The 25785-nt window shown below is 48.0% G+C and overlaps 9 protein-coding genes across 9 annotated transcripts; 6 read left to right on the top strand and 3 right to left on the bottom strand.

The window, feature by feature from the left end:
• Positions 1–90: 90 nt before the first annotated feature.
• On the top strand, positions 91–2356 carry GGS25DRAFT_533420 (mitogen-activated protein kinase mkc1). Its single transcript, XM_049265671.1, has 5 exons — positions 91–800; positions 914–1046; positions 1119–1185; positions 1248–1562; positions 1628–2356. Exons 1-5 carry the CDS (start codon positions 688–690, stop codon positions 2251–2253), a joined length of 1254 nt encoding a protein of 417 aa, XP_049114992.1. The 5' UTR covers positions 91–687; the 3' UTR covers positions 2254–2356.
• A 1495-nt stretch (positions 2357–3851) lies between these two features.
• GGS25DRAFT_384953 (uncharacterized protein) lies at positions 3852–5524 on the bottom strand. Its single transcript, XM_049258299.1, has 3 exons — positions 5361–5524; positions 4808–5309; positions 3852–4672 (listed from the first exon to the last, which is right to left on the bottom strand). Exons 2-3 carry the CDS (start codon positions 4980–4982, stop codon positions 4029–4031), a joined length of 819 nt encoding a protein of 272 aa, XP_049114991.1. The 5' UTR covers positions 4983–5309; positions 5361–5524; the 3' UTR covers positions 3852–4028.
• A 3689-nt stretch (positions 5525–9213) lies between these two features.
• GGS25DRAFT_384846 (uncharacterized protein) lies at positions 9214–12489 on the bottom strand. Its single transcript, XM_049258298.1, has 4 exons — positions 12388–12489; positions 12059–12242; positions 11345–11971; positions 9214–11286 (listed from the first exon to the last, which is right to left on the bottom strand). Exons 3-4 carry the CDS (start codon positions 11947–11949, stop codon positions 9366–9368), a joined length of 2526 nt encoding a protein of 841 aa, XP_049114990.1. The 5' UTR covers positions 11950–11971; positions 12059–12242; positions 12388–12489; the 3' UTR covers positions 9214–9365.
• Positions 12375–14426, top strand: GGS25DRAFT_384843 (major facilitator superfamily domain-containing protein). Its single transcript, XM_049258297.1, has one exon. The coding sequence runs from the start codon at positions 12799–12801 to the stop codon at positions 14284–14286; it is 1488 nt and encodes a 495-aa protein (XP_049114989.1). The 5' UTR covers positions 12375–12798; the 3' UTR covers positions 14287–14426.
• Positions 14427–14576: 150 nt separating this feature from the next.
• GGS25DRAFT_500765 (uncharacterized protein) lies at positions 14577–16381 on the top strand. The gene is made up of 3 exons (XM_049261872.1): positions 14577–14834; positions 14893–16282; positions 16362–16381. The coding sequence occupies exons 1-2, from the start codon at positions 14661–14663 to the stop codon at positions 15670–15672; spliced, it is 954 nt and encodes a 317-aa protein (XP_049114988.1). The 5' UTR covers positions 14577–14660; the 3' UTR covers positions 15673–16282; positions 16362–16381.
• A 552-nt stretch (positions 16382–16933) lies between these two features.
• Positions 16934–18275, top strand: GGS25DRAFT_384778 (pali-domain-containing protein). The gene is made up of 2 exons (XM_049258296.1): positions 16934–17268; positions 17329–18275. The coding sequence occupies exons 1-2, from the start codon at positions 17063–17065 to the stop codon at positions 17843–17845; spliced, it is 723 nt and encodes a 240-aa protein (XP_049114987.1). The 5' UTR covers positions 16934–17062; the 3' UTR covers positions 17846–18275.
• A 661-nt stretch (positions 18276–18936) lies between these two features.
• Positions 18937–20897, bottom strand: GGS25DRAFT_500760 (uncharacterized protein). Its single transcript, XM_049261871.1, has 6 exons — positions 20111–20897; positions 19667–20042; positions 19489–19606; positions 19356–19420; positions 19266–19296; positions 18937–19208 (listed from the first exon to the last, which is right to left on the bottom strand). Exons 1-6 carry the CDS (start codon positions 20459–20461, stop codon positions 19013–19015), a joined length of 1137 nt encoding a protein of 378 aa, XP_049114986.1. The 5' UTR covers positions 20462–20897; the 3' UTR covers positions 18937–19012.
• Positions 20898–21100: 203 nt separating this feature from the next.
• On the top strand, positions 21101–22924 carry GGS25DRAFT_515221 (uncharacterized protein; the record flags this gene model as incomplete). The annotated part of the gene is made up of 2 exons (XM_049263061.1): positions 21101–21376; positions 21434–22924. 2 exons carry the CDS (start codon positions 21101–21103, stop codon positions 22922–22924), a joined length of 1767 nt encoding a protein of 588 aa, XP_049114985.1.
• A 214-nt stretch (positions 22925–23138) lies between these two features.
• On the top strand, positions 23139–25240 carry GGS25DRAFT_384692 (FAD/NAD(P)-binding domain-containing protein). Its single transcript, XM_049258295.1, has 3 exons — positions 23139–24215; positions 24286–24588; positions 24673–25240. Exons 1-3 carry the CDS (start codon positions 23352–23354, stop codon positions 24835–24837), a joined length of 1332 nt encoding a protein of 443 aa, XP_049114984.1. The 5' UTR covers positions 23139–23351; the 3' UTR covers positions 24838–25240.
• The last annotated feature ends 545 nt before the right edge of the window (positions 25241–25785 follow it).

Here is a 25785-nt window from a genome sequence, read left to right as displayed (position 1 = left end):
GCTGTATCGTATCGCTGCCCACCTTGCGGGGGATAGTTACATCCTTGTCAAAATTCAATGTTGCCTTTCCAGGTATGGACCGCGCCCCTCCTTCTACCCCTTCACCCCTCCACCCCTGATGCCTGTACTATGTAGCTTTGTCAGACTTTCCCCTCCTTCAAACTCATTCGAGCCGTATTTGCCTGTTTAAGTTACACAGCGCATACTTCATAACCAAATCTCTTTTCTTTGAATTTTTATTTTTGTATCGCATCGCTATCGTGCTTCTATATCATATGCACAGCTTCGAAGTGGCAGCCTTGTCTAGATACACTTTTAGAACTGTCCCTTTATTTATCTTATCAAGAATATAACGTTGATCCCTCCCCCCCCCACGACCCATCAGCCTCAAGTTTGCTTATTATCCATCGCTGAAATTTCGCTCTCGTCAGCTTTGACAAGCTCACATCATTAAGAGTCGGCTTGCGTTCTTTGATATAAACAAGTCCTTTGGTAGTAGTTGGATATTATACTTTTGTATTCAAAGACTCATCCGTTTCCAATTGGTATCCGTCGCTCTTTGTGTATCTCGCTAGCTTCGAGTCGCATCACGACCCAACCAACTAATTTCTACCCGAAATCGCAAATCTACGACCTGCATCATTCGAAAGTAGCCATACCAAAGACTAAACACCACTAAATACCACAATGTCAGACCTACAGGGACGTAAGGTCTTCAAGGTTTTTAACCAAGACTTCATTGTTGATGAACGATACACCGTCACCAAGGAGCTAGGACAGGGAGCCTACGGTATTGTCTGGTGCGTGAACAACTACCCTTCCCACCAGGGCGCTACGAATGCGCTCATCTATTCATTTCTTGTAATAGACAGTGTATAACTTATCCAACTAACGATTCCGTCTTTTCAATTAGCGCTGCTGTTAACAACCAGACAAACGAGGGCGTCGCCATCAAGAAAGTCACAAATGTCTTCAGCAAAAAGATCCTGGCCAAGCGCGCTTTGCGCGAAATCAAACTCCTACAACACTTCCGAGGCCATCGAAATGTGAGTTGCTCGAAATGTAAAACTACAAATAAAAAGAAGGGAATAACGAACTGACTTGCTTTGGTCTCTTAGATCACCTGCCTTTACGATATGGACATTCCTCGACCCGAGAACTTTAACGAGACCTATTTATACGAAGGTATGAGATGAACATGGTTTTATTTTTTAACAAGCCATTATACTCATTAATTCGTTTCACAGAGGTGATGGAGTGTGATTTGGCTGCCATCATCCGATCAGGCCAGCCCCTTACCGACGCCCACTTCCAATCCTTCATCTACCAGATCCTCTGCGGCTTGAAGTACATTCACTCGGCCAACGTTCTACATCGTGATCTAAAGCCAGGCAACCTACTCGTCAATGCCGACTGTGAATTGAAGATTTGCGATTTCGGCTTGGCTCGTGGCTTCTCCGTGGACCCTGAGGAGAATGCTGGATATATGACTGAGTATGTTGCTACACGATGGTATCGTGCGCCCGAAATCATGTTGAGTTTCCAGAGTTATACCAAAGCTAGTAAGTGAAGATTCTGCAGTATGCAATACGTCTCTCTCCCATTATGGATAACTAACATGTCACAGTTGACGTCTGGTCTGTGGGATGTATTCTGGCTGAACTTCTGGGAGGACGACCATTCTTCAAGGGTCGCGACTATGTTGACCAGCTAAACCAAATTCTCCACATACTTGGAACCCCTAACGAAGAGACACTCTCCCGTATCGGCTCTTCTCGCGCTCAAGAATACGTTCGAAACTTACCATTCATGCCTAAGAAGCCCTTCCCTGCCCTATTCCCTAACGCAAACCCGGACGCTTTGGACTTACTCGATCGCATGCTGGCTTTCGACCCCTCTTCGCGTATCAGCGTCGAGCAGGCGCTAGAGCACCCCTACTTACACATCTGGCATGATGCATCTGACGAGCCTGACTGTCCATCCACTTTCAATTTCGACTTCGAAGTCATCGATGACGTTGGTCAGATGCGGGAGATGATCAAAGACGAAGTATTCCGCTTCCGGCAATTAGTACGCACGGTACCCGGAAGTATCGGCGGAGGGGCCGGACCGCAGGCGGGGGCGGGTCAGGTACCATTACCAAGTGGTGGAGGTACACAATGGAGAGCCGAGGACCCACGCCCTCAGGAATACATGAATCAAATAGGATTGGAGGGTGAGCTGCAGGGTGGATTGGATGCCAGCAGGAGATAGAATCTCTACTTCCAACACCCCCGAATGGTTTGGAGCGCCATAGATAAGGAAACGAGCGTAACGTTCAGAAAACCTCAAAATTTCGCCCGACGATTTAGTCGCTACAACGGAAACTTCGGAAAGGAAAACTACCTTTCGTAATTTGCCGTTAATGTGGCGAGCGCAGTCAGGTTGACGTACCATCCAGCCAAAATCGCGCGGATGGTTATATACATCTTTTTTCAACTTTTTTTTTCACACCCCTGGAAATGGGCAAGATAGAATGGGCGATACGCTCAGCAGCTAAGCGAAATGACACAACCCAGTGGACAAGATTCTCACGACGAAGAACGGGGAGACGAGAAGACATTTCTACTCTTATTCTTGCTAGCCAAGAAGAGGCTTGCATGAAGTACTATTAATTGACGAGTTTCGGGTTACGAAGAGATGATGTCCTTAAAAAAGAAGCTTTCTGCGATGTCTCTTTTTATTGTCATGCAAATGATATCACGCATCTTGAAATTTCATGGTGATTGATGTGCAGATTTGCCTCGTGTGGGGGAGATGAAGTCGGAGCGTTGATGCTACTTTACTGACGTGCGTTGTTACAGTATGTACGTGGCGCCGTCGCCATCAGCCCCCTAGTGTTCCCTCCCTCCTCATCTTTTATTGTAGCACTAGCCTTGGCCTGATTTAAGAGTGCATTGGTACACAAGAGTCCCATTTTCCCACACACACGTGCTAGTGAGAGTACATACTGTACCTACCCAGGTAGCTAGGGTGTTGAGTTTATGATGTTGCACTCCTCGTAGCTGAGGGTCTATAAGTACCTACCTAGTGGGGACCGCGTAACTTCCTAGGACCACGGCGTGCAAATACACGGAAGTATATGCCCATAAGGGCCATAACAGTCTTACCCAGTTGTACTCTGCAACGAAGAGCCGAGCTGAAGTTTTATGTGGGGACCTAGGTACCTCCCAGTAGATATTTACGCGCTCAGCACCAGCCTAACACATTATCGTATTACGAGGTTTCTCTTCTTTTCAATGGATAGATTTAGACCAGGTAGATTGTAGGCCCGAAATCTTTTTCAATGCCAAATGAGAGAGAAGGAACTTGGTAGTTTCTATGTAGACCGAGCTTCCCCTATTACTGGGAGTGGGGGAGACTCAACGTGGGGGGAAAGGGAGTATATCCTGTCCTTGCTCTTGGGCAAACAAAACACTATCGAGATAACTATAATCGCAGAATGGATAGTATTATTACGTCTCTCGCTTATTCCATCATTGCGGTCACGGATTAAGCCCATCGGGGAGAGATACTTAAACAACGTAGAAGATAAAAAGGGGGTGGGGGAGAGAAGGACGTCGCTAGCCCCTATCCGAAACACAACCTTTGAAACTTCATCCCCATATTCCGTACCTGCCTACCTCTCTACCTAGCCTAGGTAGGTATATAGAAATCCCTGTGCCGTCCTATAGTTAGAATACAGAAAAGAAAAAAGGATAAAAGAACCGCCCAAAACGCCCGGATTTCCATCCCTTCTCCCCTTTTGATGTGCCAGTCCGTCCCAGTTTCTTGGGAGGCAGTAGGTACATAGGTGCCTAACTAGGTAAATAGGTCCGCACAATCGAACCCTTCCATTATGTCCCCCCCTCCCAATCCAGCCATACCAAAAAACCATGACCATGATCATAAGGTGAGCTCTCACGAGTACCTGGATAACCTACGTAGATACGTAAACCCCTCCCCCTAACCCACTCCCCCGATTAAACCCAGCCGATCCCCCTTTTCCCTCAGTTCCCATAAACCCAATACTGCGCCGCATACGGCACACTCATCACCTTCCCCCCTTCCCCCTCCCCCTCCCCCTCACCACAAGCCTCCGGCTGCCCGCCCGCCGTGTACACCCTATACACCAGACTCGCGCCCCCCACGCTCCCCCCCACATCGCTAAGCCTCAGCCAATCCACCGCGCCCGTCGGGGGGTCCTCGATGCCGGCGTCGGCGTCGGCGGGGGCCGGGATGCCGGCGTCCTTGTGCCCTCTGAACAGCAAGGGGGCGGCGGTGAGGTCGAAGGTCGGGACGCCGGCGGCGTCGAAGAAGTGGTGGCCCATGAACTTTAGCGGCTCCGGGGTGCCGTCGAGGGTCAGGTCTGCGGGGGGTGGGAAGGGGGAGGAGGAGGAGGGGGGGGAGGGGGGAGTGTCAAAGGGTGAAGGCGTGGTGCGCAGGACCTTGGAGGACAGGGCGCTGAAGTCGGCGGCGGAGAGGGAGGAGGGCGAGGTGTTGGGGTAGAGAGAGGTGATGTCCCAGGTCACGGCCAGCGCGCCGATGGAGGTTGCGGCGGAAGAGGTGGAGGAGCAGGTGTAGTTCTGGATCCCGTGGCCGATGAGGATGTGCTTTAGGGTGGCGGTGCCGGGGCCGTCGAGTTGTGTGCCGGCTTTGGGTGGGGGAGGTGGTTGATTAGCTTGAGGGAGAAGATCGTTGCCTTATGGAGGTGGGTAGGTAGAGATGGACGAATGGGGAGGAAGGGAGGTAGGTAGGTAGGTTGGAATAAAAAGCGTAGTAGACTTACAGCCGGTGCTGGGTAGCGCGGGAGTGGCAGGAGCATCGCTGCTGGCAGCTGGAGAGACCGGAGCCGTGCTATTAGTGGGAGCCGGTGAGGTATTGTTGCCGCACCTACGTCGTATAGGAGAGGCAGACGACAGGGCCAGAGCCGAGAGCAGGGCGAGTAAACTCCTGGACTGCATTCTTCTTTTTTTTTCTTTCTTCACTACTCTCTCTCTCTCTCTCTCTTGTTCAATTTTCCCTTCTTCTTCTTCTCCTCTTGGACGGAAAGGTCGTGGGATAAGAAAGTGGATAGCTAGGTAGTCCGCCCCCAAAGAGATTGTATGTATTATAAAGATAACCAAGTGGGTGGGAACCAGTGTACAGAAGTACTTCCTCGCTCGCTCGCTCGCTACATGCACATGTGTAAGTAGGTAGTTATATTACGGTGACAATGCAGGCGGTAGCTGAGGACAATCTGCTCTTTCTTGGCTGGCCGTGGCCGGTGTCGTGTGGGTGACGTTGGTTGGCTGGCCGGCGCTTAGAATAGAAAAATGCAATATTTCGTATGCGGTACCTACGTGTGTGTGTGTGTGCGTCCGTGGACTGTATACCCGAGTACTTACTCTAAGTAGAAGGATAGGTAGGTATATATATGCAATGCAAAAGAGATGGGACACAAACAAAGAAAGTGCTTGCTAGCTTGATTCCTTTTCCCGGAGCCGAGATTTGACGTGTAGATTTTCTATCAATGACGAAAAGCCGAGAAAAGCTTGGACGCAATGTAGGTAAGAAACGAGAGGATCTCTTATAAGTCGTAAGAGAGGGAGTTCTATCTATAAGGAGATATGAAAAGAAAGTGCTATGAGCATGAAAGTGACGATGGCCACAATCTCGAGCTTTCGAAGGGGTCAATACGGGTTTATATCAGACTCACAACACAAACTATCTATTCCTAATATGTGCCTCTTTCCACACACCCAACCAACTTATCTCCATAGGTACCTAGGAAGAGCAGTTGTAGAAAACCAGTTACCTACATGAGTCGTCTATACCTACCCAGTTTTACTGCCGCGCAGTTACCTAGACCCCGGTTGCAGGTTACCTATGTTTATTATGTACATTGAAATGGCGTCTGTGTCAATCCATGCTAGCAACGGCGTGGCGCAGACGGGAAGAATAGGTACATACCTTCTTCATTAAAAGCAGAACAAAAAAGCAGGCTTGAAAGCAAATATGGCTTTTTTTCTTTTTCTTTTTCTTGGTGCAAAATGTTTCCTATCGTCTGTGCTCGGAAACAGGCTTGAGTTCGGGTCCCCCCCCTTTTGGAGCCTCTGCTAGGGGGGGGGGGCTGCTAACAGGGGACCATGTGCACTGGCAATCCATGGACTGATCCTCACGATGGCTTGCAATGCATGGTCAGGGTATCATCGGGCAGGGGAGCTAGGACCCTCTTGCTTGCCATGCATATCGGGGGTTCTAGAGGGGGAGGGACGAGATGCTTGCTTTTTGCCTTCGGTATGTAACTACATTACAGCTGCAAAGCAGCAATAGTGGGAGCTGAACGGCATTTTCTGCGGCCGTCCATCCGTTTTGGTTAGGTGGCACAAGAGGCCGCAGATATGTGCTTCGTTAGCAAGTGGTTGGTCTGCATGTTGTATAGTTACCTAATCCTCTAGTAGATTGAAAAGATGCGGCGTCGATGTTCATGAGGTATATTCTATTTACACACAACTAGAACGTGCCAGTTACATATAATAGAGGGGGGGGGGCGAGGAGAGAGGGGTTGAAAGGTTGACGATGTTTCTCTCCTGCAAGCCCCTGGCCCATGATGAAAAAAACGAACTCCGCAAACATGTTAGGTAGACAAGTTCAAAAGAGAAAAAAAAGGTGTTGGTTCCCGTCTTTAGCTCCGGACTCTCTGACATGACTTGGACCGCTAGAAGGTCTAAGCCTTACGAAAAGGATGGTCAGCCTGACAAGGTATCGGAGTGGAAGCATCATGAAGCGAGATGGCTAACGCCATGCGACCTTAGCTCGTCTTGCCTGCCTACCCGTTACATATCAGGCTGCAAGTACAAGAATAATGAGAAAGAATAAAAACAAAACGCAATGCCGCTTGACGGTTACATAATTCATACAAGGAGATATTAGACGCAGGTAGACTCATCTTATTAATAATGTACTACATTAGGTTAGGTATTAAGTAAGTAGTTAATGAAGAAAAGTGCATCCAGTCCATGTCGGCTACCGTCAAATTGATTAGGTGTGTAATGGGTAAGTACTATTTCTAGCCAAGGGGCGCGGCTATTAGAGAGGGACTTGTTTCTTGTCTTCTGCCTGCCGCTGCCGCAATCCTTCATGTATGTAGTAGTCCAACCTAGACACCTTGCCCACTCAGAAGCGGCCAGTCACGGTTGGTATTGGGTGACAGGGTGGTTGGGAATTCATTTCAACCACGTCGTTGACTGGCTGAGCAAGCGACTTTCCGCTCTACACTAGGTACACTACCTAGTACACCATGTAACTATATACATACCTATGTTAGGTACACAATGCAACTCTAGCCTAGTCGATTTGACCGGGGAAGAAAAGACCAATCAATCTAGACAGGGCCAAAGGATTTGGTCTGTTGGTAGAGCGCAACATGGCTTTTGTTTCGAAGAAGTCGATGAAAAATTCCGCGTAATTCCCAGATCTGGCAGTCTACCTATGTACTTAGTTAGGGCCTTGGGTGGTTGGTATATATCTACAGAGGTAACTGGATTATCGTAACCAAGGCAGGTATAGGTATAGTAATGAATATTGCCTCATTACGATTCACATAATCGTGCCGTACCACCATTATATTATACCTAGTAAGTAGTACACAATAGGAGGCTCAGCCTCAATCAACACAAAGCCAGGAGTGTTTCCCGCCGGCTATCGTTCCGTACTCCCCAGGAATCCAACCCTCAAAGGACCAAGAAAACACCTGCTGTGTTCCCCGAGCACCAAGTATCTCCTGCATACCTACCTACACTAGTGCCAAGTCTCCCCTCGAGATATACGATCAACTTCACCCAGAACTCCGGGTATGAAACAATGCCCCTCGATCTACTACCTAGATAGATGCGCGAACCCATATTAGCAACATTGAAGCTATTGAATACATATGATACTGCATGCATATACCCAGTACCTAGCCCGTCCCGTCTGTGCAAGCATAGGAACTCAACCCGTAACAGGACTCTGCCCGCGATGAGGGCATGGTGTTTTAACTATTTTAGGAAGGACGGTTGGCGCAACGTTGAACAAGGACATCAGCTTTGTCGAGCTTACTAGGCCCCGCCGTACCTACCTTCCTATACACAATGGGCAGTTTTGTTTTCTTTTTTTTTCTTTTTTTTGCTTTTCTGTCCCTATAGATTCCAAGGTGGTACATCGGTTAAGTAAGGCGAAATTGCAATGGTAGCAGGGGCGGAAACATACTGCCTTGCCTTGCCTTGCCTTGATTCCAACCAACCAACCTACCTACTCAATACTTGAGTTTTGCCTAGGTGTTTAGACGCGATGGAATGATTATTGCAAGATCTCTCGAGTTTGAAAAAGCGCCGCTGTTAACCAACTTTCCGCCATCCTCGCGCCATTATCGTTGGGTTGGTAAGAAGTTGGGTAGGTAGGTATCTTGGGTACCTATGTATCGTCCGTGAATCCCACGGAATATTTATTGAACTAGGGAAAATACACGTGGTTCCCAACCAGTTGGGTCAGATTCGAATCCTCCTCTCATACCAATGCTCAATATGGAAGTGTCCGCATCCAACTCCACGAAATCGCAGCTTTAAACCCACAATTAGGTTACAAGACGATGCGCCGTATACCTACTGACCTAGGCGCTACAATGGTGACATAAATAAATATGCATGCCACACGTTAGGTACCTACCTTAGGTAGGGTAGTCAATAGTTCTAAAAAGGGGATTAGTCCTGGAAGAAGATGCGGATACACTAGATTTATATAGTATACTAATAATGTTTCGTTTCAACTCTACTCGTCGTGTTTGATGTCCGTTGTAGTGGGTCAAGATCTCTTGCCACGAGATTTTTCATTCCTCATGTGGCTATGTACATAAATGTATGTTCCCGCGGAAGAGAGTTTTCGCAGGATCCAATGCCACCTAACCGAGCCGCGTCCTAGGTTGACAAGCTCGGTGACGATAACATACCGTAAAGGTATGTATAAAGGCTTAGTTGGCCCTCAATCGCCGCGTATATATGTAATAAATGGCTCATCCTATTAGATGCAAGAGCCTGGCGTCTACGAAAAGTCCTTAAACGCTTCCGGGCCCACCAGTTTCATCTCCACATAGACTCTATCGGGAAACTTCAGAACGACTAGGAGTGTTCGTATGAAGTAGATTCATCTGCTCTGCGGATCCGAAAACGATGGAATATTATCGTTTAGACACTCGATGGTCCTCGCTGGGTCATTGATGGCATAGATCCACCAAAAGAAAGTGCCAGCTGGGTACAGCATTTCAAGGTTGAGATAGCTCAAGAAGAAGGACACTGTATGTAGTTGATTCCCTAAGGCAATGATGCCCTTTACTCGGGAAGCGGTGGGAGTCGTCCGTATGAAATCGGTCTTCTTCGCCTCCGAATAAGATCAAGGTATTCCTTGCCATCGACAGTCTCTCTTCGAAGACCAGCTTCGCAACCATCTATAATCCGATCATAGAGTTTTATCGCTTCCTCCCTGTGACCCTCCCTGAAATACAAATCACCTAAGTTATATGCTGAGATGATCGTTTCTGGGTGGTCGATTCCCAGGACTTTTTCCTTGGACGCAAGACAATGCTGATTTAGTTCTATTGCTCTGGGTATTTCGCCGAGTCCGACAAGGCACAATGCAAAGTTTGACTCTATGACTAGAAAATCGGGGTGATCTGGTCCTTGTATGCTTTTCTTTATCTCGTAGACTTCTTTGTATATCTCCGAAGCTTCTTGATATTCGTCCACATCCATTAAAGTCGAGGCTAATGCATTCTGGCAATTTAGGGTGTCCAGGTCGTTAATCCCCAGGTGCGCTATGCCACGGCTCACAGCATCCCGGTGAAATTTAATAGACTCCGCATATTGGTTGGTCTTGGCTAGAGCTGTTGCGAGATCACTAAGACAGTCAATAGTATCGGCATGGTTGGGGCCAAGGATTTCCTGGCGGAGTTCGAGCAAACGATAACCAGGCTCAACAGCTTCCGGCTCGCCCTGGAAGCTCAATGCCCAGACATATAAACCCATGCTTTTCAAGGTATCAACATGAGCCTCGCCTAGGTATTGCTTCCTAATATCCCAAGAAGTCCGGAACCTCTTACGACCGTCACTGTATCTTCCAATCCAATGAATATACCTACCTGTGCTATTCAACAACCGTGCCCTCTCAAGCTGAATATCTTGTTCGGACTTCTTAAAATCGTACGCGAGTAGTGACTCGGCATGTGGAAGGAGTATTTCACAAGTTTCCCAGTAATCCTGCTTGGGATGTGAAGTTGCTTCGGGGAATTCACGGGCAAGGGACTTCAACGCGGTCAATCTCCACGCCGTAACTTCAGTAGGACCTTGACTTCGGAGCCAATGCCGAGTAGCATGTTGCACAAGAGAGTGTGTATGAAATCGTACTCTAGTATTATCGGCGTTGACAAAAGAGTAGTCGCTCAGGATGGTCATTGCATCTTCGAAGTCGAACTCGTCATCATCCTCGCTGCGTAGGATTCGTTCTGGGATACCGTGATTTTGAAAGAAGCTGATGAGATACAGCATATCTGCCGCCTTTTGATTATCTTCTCTGATGCTATTGAAAGATAGTTCCCAAGTCTTGGCCACTGATTCAGGGGATTCGGCAGTTCTTCCATGGTCTATGAATTCGTAGTCAAGCATTCGCATTTTTGTGTCGTCACTCTTTCGGAATCGTTCTAAGTACTGTGGTATGTCTATCCTTCTTTTTATCATGAACGAAACCGCTTGTGTGATAGCGAGTGGGATATGATCTAGTTCCTCCAGAAGCTCAATCATGAGATTTTTCGGAAAGCCAAGCCCGAGTCGCTTCTGGATTAGCTCAACCCCTTCAGCCTCGCCTATCAGTGGTATATAAATAGGGCGCGAAGGGCGAGCTAAATCATAGGCTAGTTCGTAGCTTCTTGTTGTAAAAATGAGAGTACCATTACGACGGGGTATGCATTGCCATGGTGTCTTTCCATTGCGCATTTTCTGGTTGAAGACTATGTCTCTCTCATTAGCATTGTCTACTACCATCATCCAAGGCCCTTGATGTCGGAACTCTAGCCAGGGCTGTACCAACGATGCGCCCTCAGCTTGGCCGCTATTGCGGGCGACAAGACCGCACATTACTGCGATATTATTGAGGGACTCCTCGAACTGGGCAACAGTAGCTGCATTTACCCAGAAGATGGAGCATTCACAATTCTGCTCACGTCGTCTATGACAGTATTCGAGTGCAATCTGAGATTTCCTACACGTTAAAGGTTAACATAGGGGTAAGGATCATGGCTACCTACACTTCAACTCACCCAATGCCACCCAATCCAGTTAACGCAGCCTTTGATTGACTCCCTGTGGGAACTATGAAAGCTTCATTGATCTTTTCGAATATTTCGTGTCGACCAACAAACGATACGTTGCGGTCAAACGGCACTAGCCAAAATGGCTCACAAGGTTCCGGAGATTGCAATGGCTCAATACCGTCTTTGGCGACTTTATGAAGAGCCAGTAGATAGGTGCGGTTGCGAAGTGCTTCCGTAATTTTATTAATTTCCTTGTCATGTGTCAAACTAGTCAAGGCCTTTAAAGTCTTCTTCCTAATCGAGTCGGTCGAGTTCGGAAGTAATTCAGTGATGAGCTTGTCCAAAAGACGAGTGTCATGTTGGCATGCTTCAATAACAGCATAAACCGCGTTTCTGGAGGAATCGCTTAGCAGTCCTTGGTCTGTCTGTTCCTTGATACGCCCTACAGACTCAATGATGAGGGGAAGTTGAATTTGGACCTCTTGGAAGGCTTTAGGTGTCTGCTTAATGGTTGAGTTGAAATCTGATATGCGCTTCACGACCTTAACAGCGAGCTCGGTAAGCTGGACAGCAGCTGCGACGAGACCAACTGCGGAAACCGGATCGGCCATCTTAAAAAGAGAGCAAGCACCTCTTAAATGATTAGGAAATCATGGTTCGATAATATTCAGGTTTTGATTCGAGAATTGCATCAACGATTTCTTTCCCCTTCCCACGTACCGTGCCTGAGAAGTGAGGACGGGACTTCCGAGGTTGGAACATAGGTAAAGATGAAATCACCTGCATAGCTGCCCTACTGCACCCCGATCCTTTAGCTAGCCAACAGCTAGCTAGCATCAAAAGCCTCTAGGCCACGATCTAATGTCACGTCACATGACCTGATGAGACGAACAATCCACCCCGCCTAGTAAAAGGCGTCAGCATGATTGCCATCGATTGTCAACAAATGATATCTTCGGAATTTGAAAGTCGACTTCTTTCCTTGTACGTTTATGTATATGTAACAGGTCGGATTGTACTGGGTTAGGTTAAATAGAAGACAAACGTACCTTGCATGACAACCTTTATTAGGCTAGATCACGGGCGTAACGCCTTTACTGTGGATTCAAACGTCCGGGGTCGGGATATTGTAATGACAATAACGTAGCCCTTCGAATGTCATTTGAACCGACGTTGACAGTGATCCGTATCTGGCCTTCCCACACAAGCAACAAATGGGGCACCCATGGTTTCTCGTGTGTCATGACCTAGGTGCGGTATCGGGGTTTTCGGAATGACTAGGACCTCGGGATGGGTTACGGGAATAACGCTCGTGTATATATGTATTAACAAGAAGCTTCAGTGTTGTTGTTACGAGTTGAAGATTATGCCTCCTCTACCGTCTCGAGCATCATTTCCTGGACTTCATTTGCTTCCATTACTTCTTAGATCTGGCCAAAGTCATAAACAGATCGTCGAAAATGGTTCAGATGATTCAGATATCCCGGAGGGGACCACAACCCCCTAGCTCCTCATTACCGACCGGCGAGCTTATTCAGCGTCTGAATTTAGCTTATGATTGGAGTGGCCCGGACGACCCAGACAATCCGCGCAATTTTTCTCTGTTCACGCGTGTCTACTGCACAGTCGCTGTTTCGTTGCTAGCATTTGCGAGCGCGTTTGCTGGAGCCGTCTACGCGCCTGCCCAGGAACAGGTGATGGAATTGTTCCAATGTAGCCAAGAGGTCGCCGTTCTACCTCTGTCCCTGTATAACCTAGGACTGGCGTTCGGACCGCTCATTGGTGCGCCTCTTTCCGAAAAATATGGAAGGAAGGCTGTCTTCGTTGTGTCTACGCCGATATTCATTCTGTTCATGGTGGGTGCTGGGTTTACAAATAGGATGACGGATCTGGTTGTCTGCCGGTTCTTCGCGGGCATGTTCGCATCCCCGAATATCAACAATGCTTCGGCTACCCTTTTGGATTATACGACAGATCGGTACCGCGGGATCACCCTTGGGATATATTATTCGCTGCCTTCGTTCGCCGCAACCTTGGCACCGTTGGTGGGAGGGTTCATTGTGCGGACGAAGGACTGGCGCTGGACGCAATGGGCGGCTATCATAATGGCAACGGCAACATACCTTCCCGTTTTGCTCACTAGAGAGACCTACAAAAAGGTCATCATACAACGTCGTGCTATTAGGTTAGGTATATCCGATACCTCGTCACAAAGAACATCGTTCGCTCGGGCGTTCAGGCACTTTTTCACGGTTCTTATCCAGCGACCAATCCACATGCTTGCCACGGAACCGATCGTAACCTTTGTCAGTTTATACAATGGCCTTATTTTCGGCCTCCTGTATTGTTTTGTAATAGCTGTGCCATGGCTGGCAAGGGAATATTACCATTTCGATAAAATAGGCGAGTCATTGTCCTACCTCGGAGTAACACTCGGAACCTTGACTGCATGCTGTCCATTTGTTCTTGCGGATATTTTCTTTTATCAGAGACGGCTTGGATCATGGCAACAAACCCACGAACCGGACGAAAAGTTGCCACCAGAGTATCGTCTTGCACCGGCCATGGCAGGTAGCGTTTTATTGCCCATCAGCTTATTGATCGCAGGCTGGACAGCAGAATATAGAATTCACTGGTTTGTGCCTATCTTTTTCCAGGGCATGACCATGCTGAGTTCGTTGCTTGTGTATGCGGGTGCCACGATGTTTATGCTGGATGCCTATGGTCCGCTTTATGGGGCATCAGCCGCAGGTGCAATGATGCTTACCAGATACACTTTGAGTACTGTGTTTCCATTATTCACGTTGCAGATGTTTCGAGCACTCGGCGCCGGGTGGGCAACATCTATATTGACTCTCATGAGCCTTTTGATGGCCCCTATACCGTGGTGCTTTTGGACTTTCGGCGAACGAATTAGGGCAAGAAGCAAGTATGAGACAAGTGCCTAGTTTAGAATATATCAGAAGCTGTCGAATTATTCTCTAGGGTTCTTTTGTGAATCCAGAAAAACGCATTCCCCCTACTTCTAGGTAATCTTTCGTAAAGTGCCAAGTTTCTGTGAGTTCAAAGAAGTTAAAAAGTTACTTACTGGAAGTCTGGAACTGTGGAACTTGGATTGAGAGTTTGTTTGGATCCATCTAACTACTTCGTAACTAGTTAGTTATCGATAAGCAATTAAGCTAGCTTGCATGGATCCATAATGATGTACCTAAAATATTAAGCTTAATAAAGCCGCCATCACCATTTCTATCACCTTCACATCACGTCTTTAAACAGCATTTGTACACCAATATATTGGATATCTCTCTGGTGCCAGAGAAAGATGTCAACCCCCAAGGCATCTGCGTTTGCAGAGCTCTTGCAAACATCATTGAGTTCTCGAACCGTTTATGTCAGATGCATCCCAGCTCCTGTGAACTTCTACGAACGTCGAGCCATGCTGCGTGTGATTCAGAAGATCACACATGAGACAGTAGAGACATTCAAGAAGCTTGAAGTATGTATGCTCCATATGTAGCCATTCTATATTCTCTAACAGTGCAAACTACACTCAGGATAATTCCTCCTTTGTTGTAGTCACCACCAAGCCAGGCACTGCTACTGCTCTAGTCAACGATTCTCCCTTCCAACGTGTTATACTGTCGCAAGACTCAAATGCTTATCCTGCACCCACCAACACTTCGTGGGGTGGTGAATATGACCTGCGAGGATCTATAGCCACTCCCATCGATCCACTTCCACTCTCCAAAGTGGCCAGGGCTACGCCGGCATTATCAGACTTAGGCATATCCTACAAGACCTTCACTTTGCACATGTTCGCCGCCAATAGAACATACAACCACCGGGATGCGATTACCAAAAACCCGCTTCATGGGCCATGGCCTCCAAATGACAGCGACGAGACCTTCGTATCTGCTGCTTTGCGCAGAATTATACCGTCAGGTGCAATGGCGCCAGCATTACGAGATTGGCATACCGCCAACCAGCTATCGCGTGACAATACAAGTTTCGCAGAGGAGCGCATGGAAGGGGCTGCGGCCGTCCTACTTAAAAAGAAGCGCCTAGCCCCAAAAGAAATATTTTATCTAGAACGCCTCAGGGCACGCCAGAAGGAACAGGAAATACCTGCTGTTATGAAAAGTTTGATTGCTTTTGCCGACGGGAAAATCCATGATGCTTCGCCCCTCGACGCTTTCTCTAACTCACGAATGTCGAATAATACATCTGATAATACGCTTACGAATGATAGCAGCGAGCCATCAGTAAAGAATGGCGCAACTGAGAATAGTAGTATTTCAGACCCAGAAGAATCCTCGGCAGACTTGAAATCTTAAGATGGCCCATCCGACATATGCTCCTTGCGCCAACTAGGAGACACAAATTTGACTTGCAATTGAGCCAAATGTCAATTTGGTCGAGATGATCCAGTACATGCATAGGTATCTATGCGCTCGCTAAACCGCAAGCGACGACAGGATTCACCTTCACCACTAGGAACACAATACTCGGGAATGCCTGCCTAGGTGGCCAGCGTCTTAAGATGCGACGAGGTTCCTTCTAAATTTCAGTTATCTGAAATTGAGTATTCCTACAACGTATACTCAGTCGGTTACATGGAAAGCCGAAGAAGAGATGAAAACTTGGCACGTTTTGAGTTCTTAACTCCTATGCGATACATAGTACATGCAGGCCTCGAAGCATAACTGCCTAAGGTTAGGGTACTAGGTATTGAATTCTTGGGATGCCAAGATCGAATGCCGAAGTTTGTATGTAAAACCGACGCGGAGCATTACCTACGAGAAGTCGAGTACCCTAACCTAGTATGTAGGTCTACGCACCTCCAGGGGCCGGCATGGATATTAAATCTAACTTGAATACAATCAACATCGAATGTTGTTGCCACGATTGGTTGCATGGTACATGGTATATGTAGGTAACATATAGGTAACTCCCCCTGAAATCAACATTGATTGACAACTGATGACGTGTCTTGGCTTTGATGTTAATTGATGTCGTCCACTAGCAACAACGTGTTTCCGTCATCTTTCAGACTAAAACAAGGCACAAGATTTGAAAGTTACCTCCCTTAGTATTTAGGCAGGTCCAGGCCTCTATACTACATGTGTATTATTCATGTTATCCATGTTATCCATGTTATTCAGCCCGATTAAGTTACATACATTCCCCAGATCAAAATGCAAAGCCACGACGTCACAGCTGGACTGGCACATATGTGGTGGAACAAGGCAGACGAAGCCATCACGCCTCTTTTAACATCTGCCGATTTATCCGTTACTTGCTTCTCACTGTTCTCAGCAATTACGAGACAGTCGCCAGGTTTACCAGATGACGTCGCAAGATCGGGTATCGAGTATCAGTGTCGGATCGTCACACATCATACCCGACTCAAGCAGCATCCACCATTCAAAAAGTCAAATATGATTCGTGCCAAGAAATTCTCGTAAATGCAGCATTGTCTTGGTTGCCGACTAGATATTTCAATTTCAACGTTATAATAAAGAGTAACCCAGCCCAGGATTCTATTTTGTATCTTGTTCTTCTATTACTAAAACTGCATAATACTTGATCAACATTATACCCTCTCTGTTGTCCGTCTACCAACTCCATCTTCTGATCGATTTCGGAAGTTGTATACTTACACACCTACCTAAGGATACGGAACAAGTTTCAAATACATTATAAAAAGGGAAAATAAGTGGCAAGATGAGGCAGACAGGCTTTTTTCACCACATCGGCACATTTCTGTTGTTCGCAGCCACTGTGCTGTTAATCATCACCGATATCTCAGCACCTGTCGTCAATAGCATTTCGCTACTACGGGTCAACCTCGACAATGGCGGAACATCTACCAACCGCCACCCCAGTGTGAACTTTGGAACCTTTGGCTGGTGTGTGCGAGATACCATGGCGTAAGTTAATCTGTCCTTCTCCTTCTATCCTCACATCCCGACTAACACCATACCTTTTAGATCCGGCGAGGACAATTGCAGCCGCTCTCAAGTCGGCTACGACCCAACCTCCATCCTTGAGGAGAACATGAATGGCATCGAATTCTCAGACTATGCCGAGGACTCAACGCGCGCGCTCACACACGTTATGATTCTGCATCCGATTGCGACAGGGCTGGCCTTCATCTCGTTCCTGTTGGCACTCGGCGCTGGTGTCGTCGGCAGCTTGCTCGCATCCTTAGGCGCATTATTGACATTCCTCGTCACACTGGTTGCTCTCATATGCGACTTTGTCGCCTTCAGCATCATTATGTCCGCCGTCCATGACCTGGGTGATGACAGTCGGGCTACTTGGGGTGCTGCTTCGTGGACCACGCTTGCCTCTGCAATTTGCAGCCTGTTGGCCACCATCGTCGTTTTCTTCACATGCTGCAGCGCTAGAATGCACCGTCGACGAAACCCGCAGGCTACCAAGGATATTCCCGAGGGGTATGCCGCGACGCCCTCTCGCAGGAGACGCTTCTGGCAGAGACGTTGAGCAAGCGACCTAGATACAACGACACTTGTGCCTAGCCAGGCTCATAACATATTACTACGAAATAACGAGCTCGAATCCGACACTAATGCATGAACATACAACGAAACGAAACAATCCAGAGTGGCAGCCTTGTGGGTTCACGACGGATCAGTTTCTAGGGGGTGGGGTTTGCGGTTTTAGGGGTTAGCGACGGTGTGTTTTTCTACTTGACGGACTCGGTTGGTCTGTTACAATTACCTATTAACCTAGGTATATATACCCTTCATAAGTACTTAATTATTCATGCTTTATACCTGGATCATACGCGCGCCCATTGTATATGCCGGTAATTCACGATATTTTACATACCATACTGTCATTTATATGATTTATTACCTACCTATATAAAATAAATAAAGCGCGATGGATTTGAAACCGTCACCTTGCAAACACGTTATAAAGCTTTTGATGACACTTTCCACGTGCAAGGCATCAGGAATACCAATTCACCGTACCACTTTAATCAATGGGATAATGGCCGCCTCAAGCCTAGGTACCTATGTGACTGACGGCTCGGAGCCATTACCCTGGCAGGTACGGATCGTGTGCGGCTGTTTCGGTTGTATACACGCATACTAGAATCTATCCCGCTCATAGATCTGTGGTCCTCCGTGCGGCTACCGTTGTTCCAACCAGCGTCTCTTAGGTAGGGGGTCATGTGACAGTATGCGAGTCATGGATGGAGTATGCCAACACTATAAATATTGAACAATAACACATGCCTGCTAGGTAACCTAGGTATATATAATAGTGATGATGCGGTCAAAGTGCGTACCTAGCCGCAATCACTTATGGCTGTTGATGAGACATGTATCCGTAGTTAGCTAGGTAGGTATGTACCAAACACAAATTTTACTCCTTGGCTAGGAGACCCGGGAGCATGGGAGGAAGATAAATCTATATTTCTATATCTATTGTTCATGTTGAGCTTGGTTTGAGACGCCTCCTGATAGGGTTGGATGAATACAGGGTATTGGGGGGAGAGAACTAGATACTTACATACCTAGGTACCTAGGGGTGACCAATGCTGAGTGGTTCAATACAAGTGAAGCCATACACACTACCCCCCCCCACCCTCTCTCCCCCGTCCCGGAGTCAAAAGAACAAACGAGGCCAATATCCATTATCTCAACCCTCATTCTGCGTGTCCAGGTCGTACGGATCCCTGGCCTGACGTTTCTTGAGGCCCTTCTCGGAATCAGCGTTCGAGCTTTTGCTTCGGCTGTGGGGCGTGACGCCCCAGGCGTGCTTGCCGAATATCATCTCGATCAGCGGCCGTAGGTTGGGGATGCACGAGGCGATGGTGATGGTGCTGCCCTCGACGCTGTTGGTTACGGTTAGGACGGCACAAGCAGTGTGTACGGGTCGCGCGGCGGCTTACCAAGTCCAGATGGTTAGGTAGGCGGTGTCGTCTAGATGCGTTAGCAGAACGTGATAAAGAAGGGGGGAGGGGGAGGGGGGGTTGGCTTACATGTGAAATCGTGACTGGCAAGTACGGGGATGCGTGTGATCTTGTAGATGGCCACGATGGTGGCTCTATGAAAAGGGGTGGGGATGTTAGCATGGCTCTTGTTGAGTTGAAGGGATAAATATTTGGTACCTACACCGACCCGAATCCAAGAGAAATCGACAGTGCTATCTTCTTCTTGATAGGCATTTTGAGAGAGTATAGGACAATGGATGGGTAGACGGCCAGATACAGGTCAACAAAGCCCGACCAGCCTTGTCTAATTAGCTTTTGCGGCACGTTGTTATGAGCATCATATTATAGGGGCCACTTACATCCCGTAAAGATAGAGTAATGGATAAGAATAAGCGGATCGAGACAAGTCTTATTGGTGATAGAGAGGTCCCACTGGGCTCTGGACGGCTTGCACTGCGCGTAGGAAATGACAATGCTGATGAGAAAGAACATCAACGAAGAGCTGGCGAGAACCCAGATGAAGCAGAGATGCCGCTTAGACGGGTTCATCAGCCGCTGCAGGACGCTGACGATGGCAAGCTTCGGGATGCTGAAGGCCAGCACGCCGGTCGTGTAGCCCAGCATGATCCAGAAGATGGCGCGGGAGATCTGGTCCTCGTTCAGCAGAAATACGTGTACACCGTTCCCATTATAGACGGAGGCGATGGAAAAGCCGACGGTGAGCCACGCTAATACCTGAGTTGGGTAGGATGAGCCTGTGGTTAACGTGGATTATCGGTCTTCGTTTTTCTTCCCTAACTCACCAATGCAACGGTAATCAAGTAGTCGTCGAGGTAAAACTTCCTCGCCATAGCGAAGCGGACGTATAACCTAGCGAGGACAAATATTGAGCTGAGGGAGGTGACGGCGCTGTCGACAATGATGATAGCAGGACCTTTGTTCTTCCCAGGGGAGACGTCGCGGGGGACGTTGGCTGGTGGATCTGTAAGCATATTTGCTTCATCTGCTTCCCATTGGCAGAAGAAAAAAAAAAGGATTCTGGCTGGAAGGAGGAGGACATTAGGAGGGCAGAGGTTTTTCTTGCACATCTTAACGCGCGAGAGCAAGCGTATGCCCGGTCGAATCCCGAAAAGGGATGTCCTGGAGCGAGTCATAGTTACGCATAGATGCGCAACTAACGAGGTATGAAGAAAGTATAAATTCCTTTCCAGGGTATTTTACCCATCACCAACTGACGAGACGATGAGTATTTAAGGATGCAAAGTTATCCATTTCTTTAAAAATTGACCAGCCCTTCGTAGCCAGACCTGGACGAGGCAGACAATGCCCAAACACCGGTTTGCAACGAACGACGACTTTTATCACCAGATAGCCCCCGCTATATGAGATTCTCCGTTCACCCAACATCGAGAAGACCTGTATGATGTTCCCAATTTATCGCATCGATTAATTGCAGTATCAAAGCCCAACTACTTAGTTAAGGTTGAATATTTTCTTAACAGTTGAAGAAATAGTCTCACGCTTTACGATATCTATCAAATTCGTGGCGGCAAGTTGAATGATGGGAAAAGGGGTGACTATAGACAGCGGGGTGTACCCCTGACCAGGCAGCCTACCAGGTAGCATTGATGCCTGATTTCTAAACCTTGGGCACGGACCACTCTACATTATCTCGTACAACCAACTACACAGTACACATGCTATCTACTTCCCATCTACCACCTGGCGGCACCTACTAACCTTAGGTTATTGTATAATCGCAGACCGATCCGGTGATCGTGACATACCCAAACATGTCCAATCCGTCCTTTGAAATAGAAAATCCGGAAGTGGCCTCCCGTTGCTTTCTCCACGCTCTGTGGAGAAATAACCGCTTCTTGAGTAGAGGGCTTAATCAGCGTGAGCTTCGCATGATGAATTACATGGACTACCTCACGGATCTGCCAGACTGGGAAGACTTAGTCTTTGAAGAGTCATATATCACCAAATGGAAGGAGGAAGTGGAGAATCTCAATTTCGACAATGAAGGGCTTGGGGATGTGTATATGTCAGACCAAATGTTTGAGGCAGTAAGCTCTGCATACAGAGGTAGTCATAAAAGAGAATCGTCTACTAATACGACATAGTGCGTCGAGGAACTTCGCGATAAGGCAGAACTTGCCAAGAAGACAGGCTTCGTAAATGTACTCGATGCCGAGGTCGCTGTCACCAAGTCAGATACGGCCATCCCGGAATCACTAACGGATGCTCTGATAACTGCAATCAAACCATTAGAAGATATTCCCGAAAAATACAAAGACTGGTACCCTGAATCGGATAATATGGTACTAGAACTCGTAGACCCCTGTTTATACCCTATTGATTTCCTCGATACCCGCATATTGCGTCGTGGCAAAGTTCCGCTCCAAGGCTGTTCCTCAATCATTTGCGAGGGCGATGACAATGCCTATTGGGAGAGAGAGATTCTCCATGGGGGGCCTATCATCTGGGCACCATATCAGTATCTACCTAGTGATATCTCGTGGGTCGATAACAAACCCAAGATAACGACTTACATCAATAATCTGCATCCAGAGTATCATAGTGACCTGTATAAGGTTTTCGAAGAGGTGATTGATGCGACAGTACCACTCTGGGAAGAGTGCCTGTTTCGAAGACGGGACGTTTTCTCACCGCGGATCGACCTCTGTTCCGAAGGTGATAAAGACTTTTACATACCTGAAGGCGTCCAATACTCTCCACCGGATGAGAATATAAACGTAGGTGATGAAATCGAAACGTACAGAAATACAATTCTGTATCAAGACTGGTTCGATGACCACAAAATTCTCAGATGGCCTGAACCCAGGGCAAACTGTCCCCGCCAGAGGAGGCCAGATTCTAAACCAAATCTCAAAAAAGACTTCCCCTCCGGTGTTCAGATAATATTCAAGCTCACCAACATCCATCTGACCCCAGAGAAGCCTGTTTACAGTGGCAAAGGGTGGCTTGTAGAGGGTGCTCTAAACGACCGCATAGTAGCGACTGCGCTGTACTATTACGAGGACGAGAACATTATGGACAGCAAGGTCTCATTCAGACAAGCCCTTGACAGCGAGAGCATACGTATTATTCCGCCATCTAACCAATACGAATCTCTAGAACGCTACCTTGGGGTCATGTCTGATGAGGAACCTTTCCAAAAACTTGGGGATGTGCTAACACCTGAAGGACGTCTACTAGCGTTCCCTAACGTATTCCAACACAAAATGAAGCCCTTAGAGCTAAGAGACCCCACGAAGCCAGGTTATCAAAAAATCCTTACTATGTTCCTGGTCGAACCCTCTCTCCCCGTGTTATCAACAGCGGTAGTCCCTCCGCAGCAGAGAGATTGGTGGGTGTCTGAGGTGCGCAAGATACGGCCTTTTTGTAGCCTTCCAATGGAGGTCTTTTACATCATTACAAGCTTCGTTGTTGGCCATCCGATGGATTTGGAGTATGCTCGCGCCACGAGGATAAGTATTATATATGATCGTCAATGGACGAATTTCGACTGGGAAATGGAAATAGGCCAGGATACATTCGATTTCCAAGAACACCATCGAACACAAGAGCCTGGTGATGTCGGGCTTGAATAACGAGATGTTCATTAAACTCCCCCAAGATATCAAGACAGCTCCCTACCTAAGTACCCATACGAGCACTCCGCTGTATCCGTCCGATCCCGAGCTCCTAGCCGATCTCGGACTCGGCATTAGAACTATCATGCCATAAACAGGGATGGAAGAGCGGAAATGTACTATATATGGATAGATCGGATCTAATCTTATCTGATCCGAGATGTCGAAAACCCCCGAAATACCCGTTACCCTGCTGTCTATCCGTGTCTCCCTTGCAACGTATATGTCTGTATTTCCTTTTTATTCCTTTTCTTTATTTGATTTCACTTTTATCATACCCAAATATCATGGAATAATCAACCTGAGGTGAAGGTCATATCAACTCCCTTTATTTCCTGTAGGAAGACCCCTCTTACTATAGATATTCCTAGGGTCTCCGTTTAAGATGTTAGAAAAGCCTATCTTATTCATCAAGGGCGCCGGCTTCATCTTCTCTTTTTTCGTGCTCTCAAATCTACGACGTAGCATCTATTTCCGTCTTCGGAAGCTCCGGTATTACCTCACATCATCATCGTCCTCCATCTCAGAGCATCAGCAGCAGCCTCGCAACATAGTCATAGTCGGCGCCTCCATCGCGGGGTACACTGTCGCGCGCACCATCGCGCAATACCTGCTGCCGGACTCGGTGTACCGCGTCGTCGTCATCGAGCCCCACGACCACCTGCATTTTACGTGGGTGCTGCCCCGCTTCTGCGTCGTTGGCGGCCATGAGCACAAGGCTTTCATCCCCTACGGCGGGCACCTTCCCGCAGGCGCCTTCGAGGCCGATGGCGGAAAGGTAGCATGGATCAAAGATCGCGTCGCGGCCATCTCGCGCGACAGTGTGCGTGTGGAGGGCACCGACGAGGAAATCCCTTACGCGTTCCTGGTCGTGGCGACGGGGTCCGGCGCTACGGACTCCCTGCCGAGCCGCGTCCCCGCCGATGACATGGAGCAAGGCGTAGAACTACTGCGGGCGATGCAGACGCGAATACGGGACGCCAATGACCTTGTTGTGGTTGGTGGGGGGGCTGCCGGCGTCGAGCTGGCGACGGATGCGAAGTCCAAGTACCCGGAGAAGAGGGTCGTCTTGGTGCACTCGCGGGACTCGGTGATGCACCGTTTCGGGCCTAGGCTGCAAAGCGCGGCGTTAGATGGAATCAAGGAGCTGGGTATCGAGCTCATCACGGGTGATAGGGTGGTCGAGGAAAAGCAAGAGGAAGGGGTTGTGGTGCTCAAGAGCGGGAAGGAGATCGTATGCGATTATTTGGTTTGTCGCCCTTCCCCCCCTCATTCCTGTTCGCTTCTTCGATTAGGTATTGACAACGATCGTCCCCAAGGTAAACTGCACTGGCCAGAGACCGGACTCAAAGCTTATTGCACAACTCAGCCCGGCTGCTATATCGGACTCGGACCACATCCTAACGAAACCCACCCTGCAAATTCAGGACGAGTCTCTGCCGAATGTGTATGCCTGTGGCGACGTCTCGGAGACCAACACGGCACACCCGAATTCACGGTCTGCGATGCGTCAGGCGATGATCGTTGCGCATAACATTCTTTCCGCCTCAGAGGGCAAGAAGCCTACGGAGAGGTACGAGCCGCACTGGCTTGACGGCGTGATAAAACTCACGTTGGGACTGGTACGAAACACACTCTTCTACCTACCTACATGCAATATATTCCCCTATTTGCAGAAAACATGGCTAACATTAAAGCTCCTGTAGGATAAATCAGTCTCCAACGTTGGCGACGGTAATACCGAACTACTGTTCCCGAGGAAAGAGAAGGAGCTCGCTCTTATGTCGGCGCAAGCTTGGCGTAAGCTAGGGGCCAAGCCGTTCGAAGATGACGAGGCGGAATTCTTGAGCAAGATTCATGCTAAGGTGTGAATGAAACTGATGGTTGTTTACATAGGTAGGTACATAGGTAGGTAGGCAAGCGAGTACCCGGTATATATATCAAGGCAATGGGGTTCATGTCACAGTTAGATGCGTTAGATGGATGCTACCTAGAGATGATATGTGTATACTATATAGTGATGGGAAAGGGATAGGGGTAATGGTGTTAAAGCATCTTTAAAGAACTACATCGCATGTTTCTATTTGAGATTATTAAAGGACGCCTCGGTAGGTGGAGGGCTGAATTACACTGTACGTAACTATACGCTTTATATGTCTAGGCCCCTAGGTAAAAGGGAGGTAACCGAGACCTCTTAGGTCGGACAAACGGGTGTCTAGGATGATAATACAGTACAGTACAGCTTCACCACGAACGTTTCACTAGAGCCGAATACCAGCACCTTGGACTCCCTCTCGTCCCAGAAAAGCTCGAACCGAAGAGCATTATTAATAGGTAGGTACCTACTTCCCTCCCTCCATTCCTCTCCGGTTAATATCACAAGCAAGCAAAACCCTATTGGCCAAGTATCCTCGTTTTCCTACAGCCGGAACTGTTTACCCACGATATTTCCTCAACTCAAATTAAGCCAACACCCACAGCCAGTCAGCATTTGTCAAGCGCTAACGTAGGTAGGTACGGGGGTTGGTTGGTCCCAATATCTGGGGTAATGCAGACAGACAGACAGACAGACAGGTAGACAGACGAGAACGCGGCTATTGGGTTGGGACCTGGTGATAGTGACTTTCGTTCTTGGCGGCGAACCCTAGGCCCCGGTATTTGACATTTCTTGCGGCTTGCGCTGTGCGTATATCAGCGTGTTCTTTACCTCCCCCTTCCCCGTCTGTCCGTCTGCCTGTTTTTTTTCCTTCTTACCCTTTCCGTTCCAACCGTGCGTATATCTACTCCCACCGGGCTGTCCAACTATCAAATAAACAACA

Source organism: Hypoxylon fragiforme (assembly GCF_022984875.1).
Source record: "Hypoxylon fragiforme strain CBS 206.31 chromosome Unknown GGS25scaffold_7, whole genome shotgun sequence".
NCBI classification, from domain to species: Eukaryota; Fungi; Ascomycota; class Sordariomycetes; order Xylariales; family Hypoxylaceae; genus Hypoxylon; species Hypoxylon fragiforme.
The sequence above is the reverse complement of the archived record's forward strand: the minus strand, read 5'-3'. Positions and strand labels throughout refer to the sequence as shown.

What these genes read in the sequence shown, in the direction of transcription:
- GGS25DRAFT_533420 (XM_049265671.1), top strand. Translation starts at nt 688, where the DNA reads ATGTCAGACCTACAGGGACGTAAGGTCTTCAAGGTTTTTAACCAAGAC. An exon ending in ACTTCCGAGGCCATCGAAAT is followed by an intron (nt 1,047 to 1,118) that starts GTGAGTTGCTCG and finishes TTGGTCTCTTAG; the next exon opens with ATCACCTGCCTTTACGATAT. An exon ending in CCAGAGTTATACCAAAGCTA is followed by an intron (nt 1,563 to 1,627) that starts GTAAGTGAAGAT and finishes AACATGTCACAG; the next exon opens with TTGACGTCTGGTCTGTGGGA.
- GGS25DRAFT_384953 (XM_049258299.1), bottom strand. Translation starts at nt 4,982, where the DNA reads ATGCAGTCCAGGAGTTTACTCGCCCTGCTCTCGGCTCTGGCCCTGTCG. An exon ending in CGCGCTACCCAGCACCGGCT is followed by an intron (nt 4,673 to 4,807) that starts GTAAGTCTACTA and finishes CCCCACCCAAAG; the next exon opens with CCGGCACACAACTCGACGGC.
- GGS25DRAFT_384846 (XM_049258298.1), bottom strand. Translation starts at nt 11,949, where the DNA reads ATGGCCGATCCGGTTTCCGCAGTTGGTCTCGTCGCAGCTGCTGTCCAG. An exon ending in ACTGGATTGGGTGGCATTGG is followed by an intron (nt 11,287 to 11,344) that starts GTGAGTTGAAGT and finishes TTTAACGTGTAG; the next exon opens with GAAATCTCAGATTGCACTCG.
- GGS25DRAFT_384843 (XM_049258297.1), top strand. Translation starts at nt 12,799, where the DNA reads ATGGTTCAGATGATTCAGATATCCCGGAGGGGACCACAACCCCCTAGC.
- GGS25DRAFT_500765 (XM_049261872.1), top strand. Translation starts at nt 14,661, where the DNA reads ATGTCAACCCCCAAGGCATCTGCGTTTGCAGAGCTCTTGCAAACATCA. An exon ending in AGACATTCAAGAAGCTTGAA is followed by an intron (nt 14,835 to 14,892) that starts GTATGTATGCTC and finishes AACTACACTCAG; the next exon opens with GATAATTCCTCCTTTGTTGT.
- GGS25DRAFT_384778 (XM_049258296.1), top strand. Translation starts at nt 17,063, where the DNA reads ATGAGGCAGACAGGCTTTTTTCACCACATCGGCACATTTCTGTTGTTC. An exon ending in TGTGTGCGAGATACCATGGC is followed by an intron (nt 17,269 to 17,328) that starts GTAAGTTAATCT and finishes CATACCTTTTAG; the next exon opens with ATCCGGCGAGGACAATTGCA.
- GGS25DRAFT_500760 (XM_049261871.1), bottom strand. Translation starts at nt 20,461, where the DNA reads ATGACTCGCTCCAGGACATCCCTTTTCGGGATTCGACCGGGCATACGC. An exon ending in TCTCTTGGATTCGGGTCGGT is followed by an intron (nt 19,421 to 19,488) that starts GTAGGTACCAAA and finishes CCCTTTTCATAG; the next exon opens with AGCCACCATCGTGGCCATCT. An exon ending in TGCCAGTCACGATTTCACAT is followed by an intron (nt 19,297 to 19,355) that starts GTAAGCCAACCC and finishes TAACGCATCTAG; the next exon opens with ACGACACCGCCTACCTAACC.
- GGS25DRAFT_384692 (XM_049258295.1), top strand. Translation starts at nt 23,352, where the DNA reads ATGTTAGAAAAGCCTATCTTATTCATCAAGGGCGCCGGCTTCATCTTC. An exon ending in AGATCGTATGCGATTATTTG is followed by an intron (nt 24,216 to 24,285) that starts GTTTGTCGCCCT and finishes ATCGTCCCCAAG; the next exon opens with GTAAACTGCACTGGCCAGAG. An exon ending in TAAAACTCACGTTGGGACTG is followed by an intron (nt 24,589 to 24,672) that starts GTACGAAACACA and finishes AAGCTCCTGTAG; the next exon opens with GATAAATCAGTCTCCAACGT.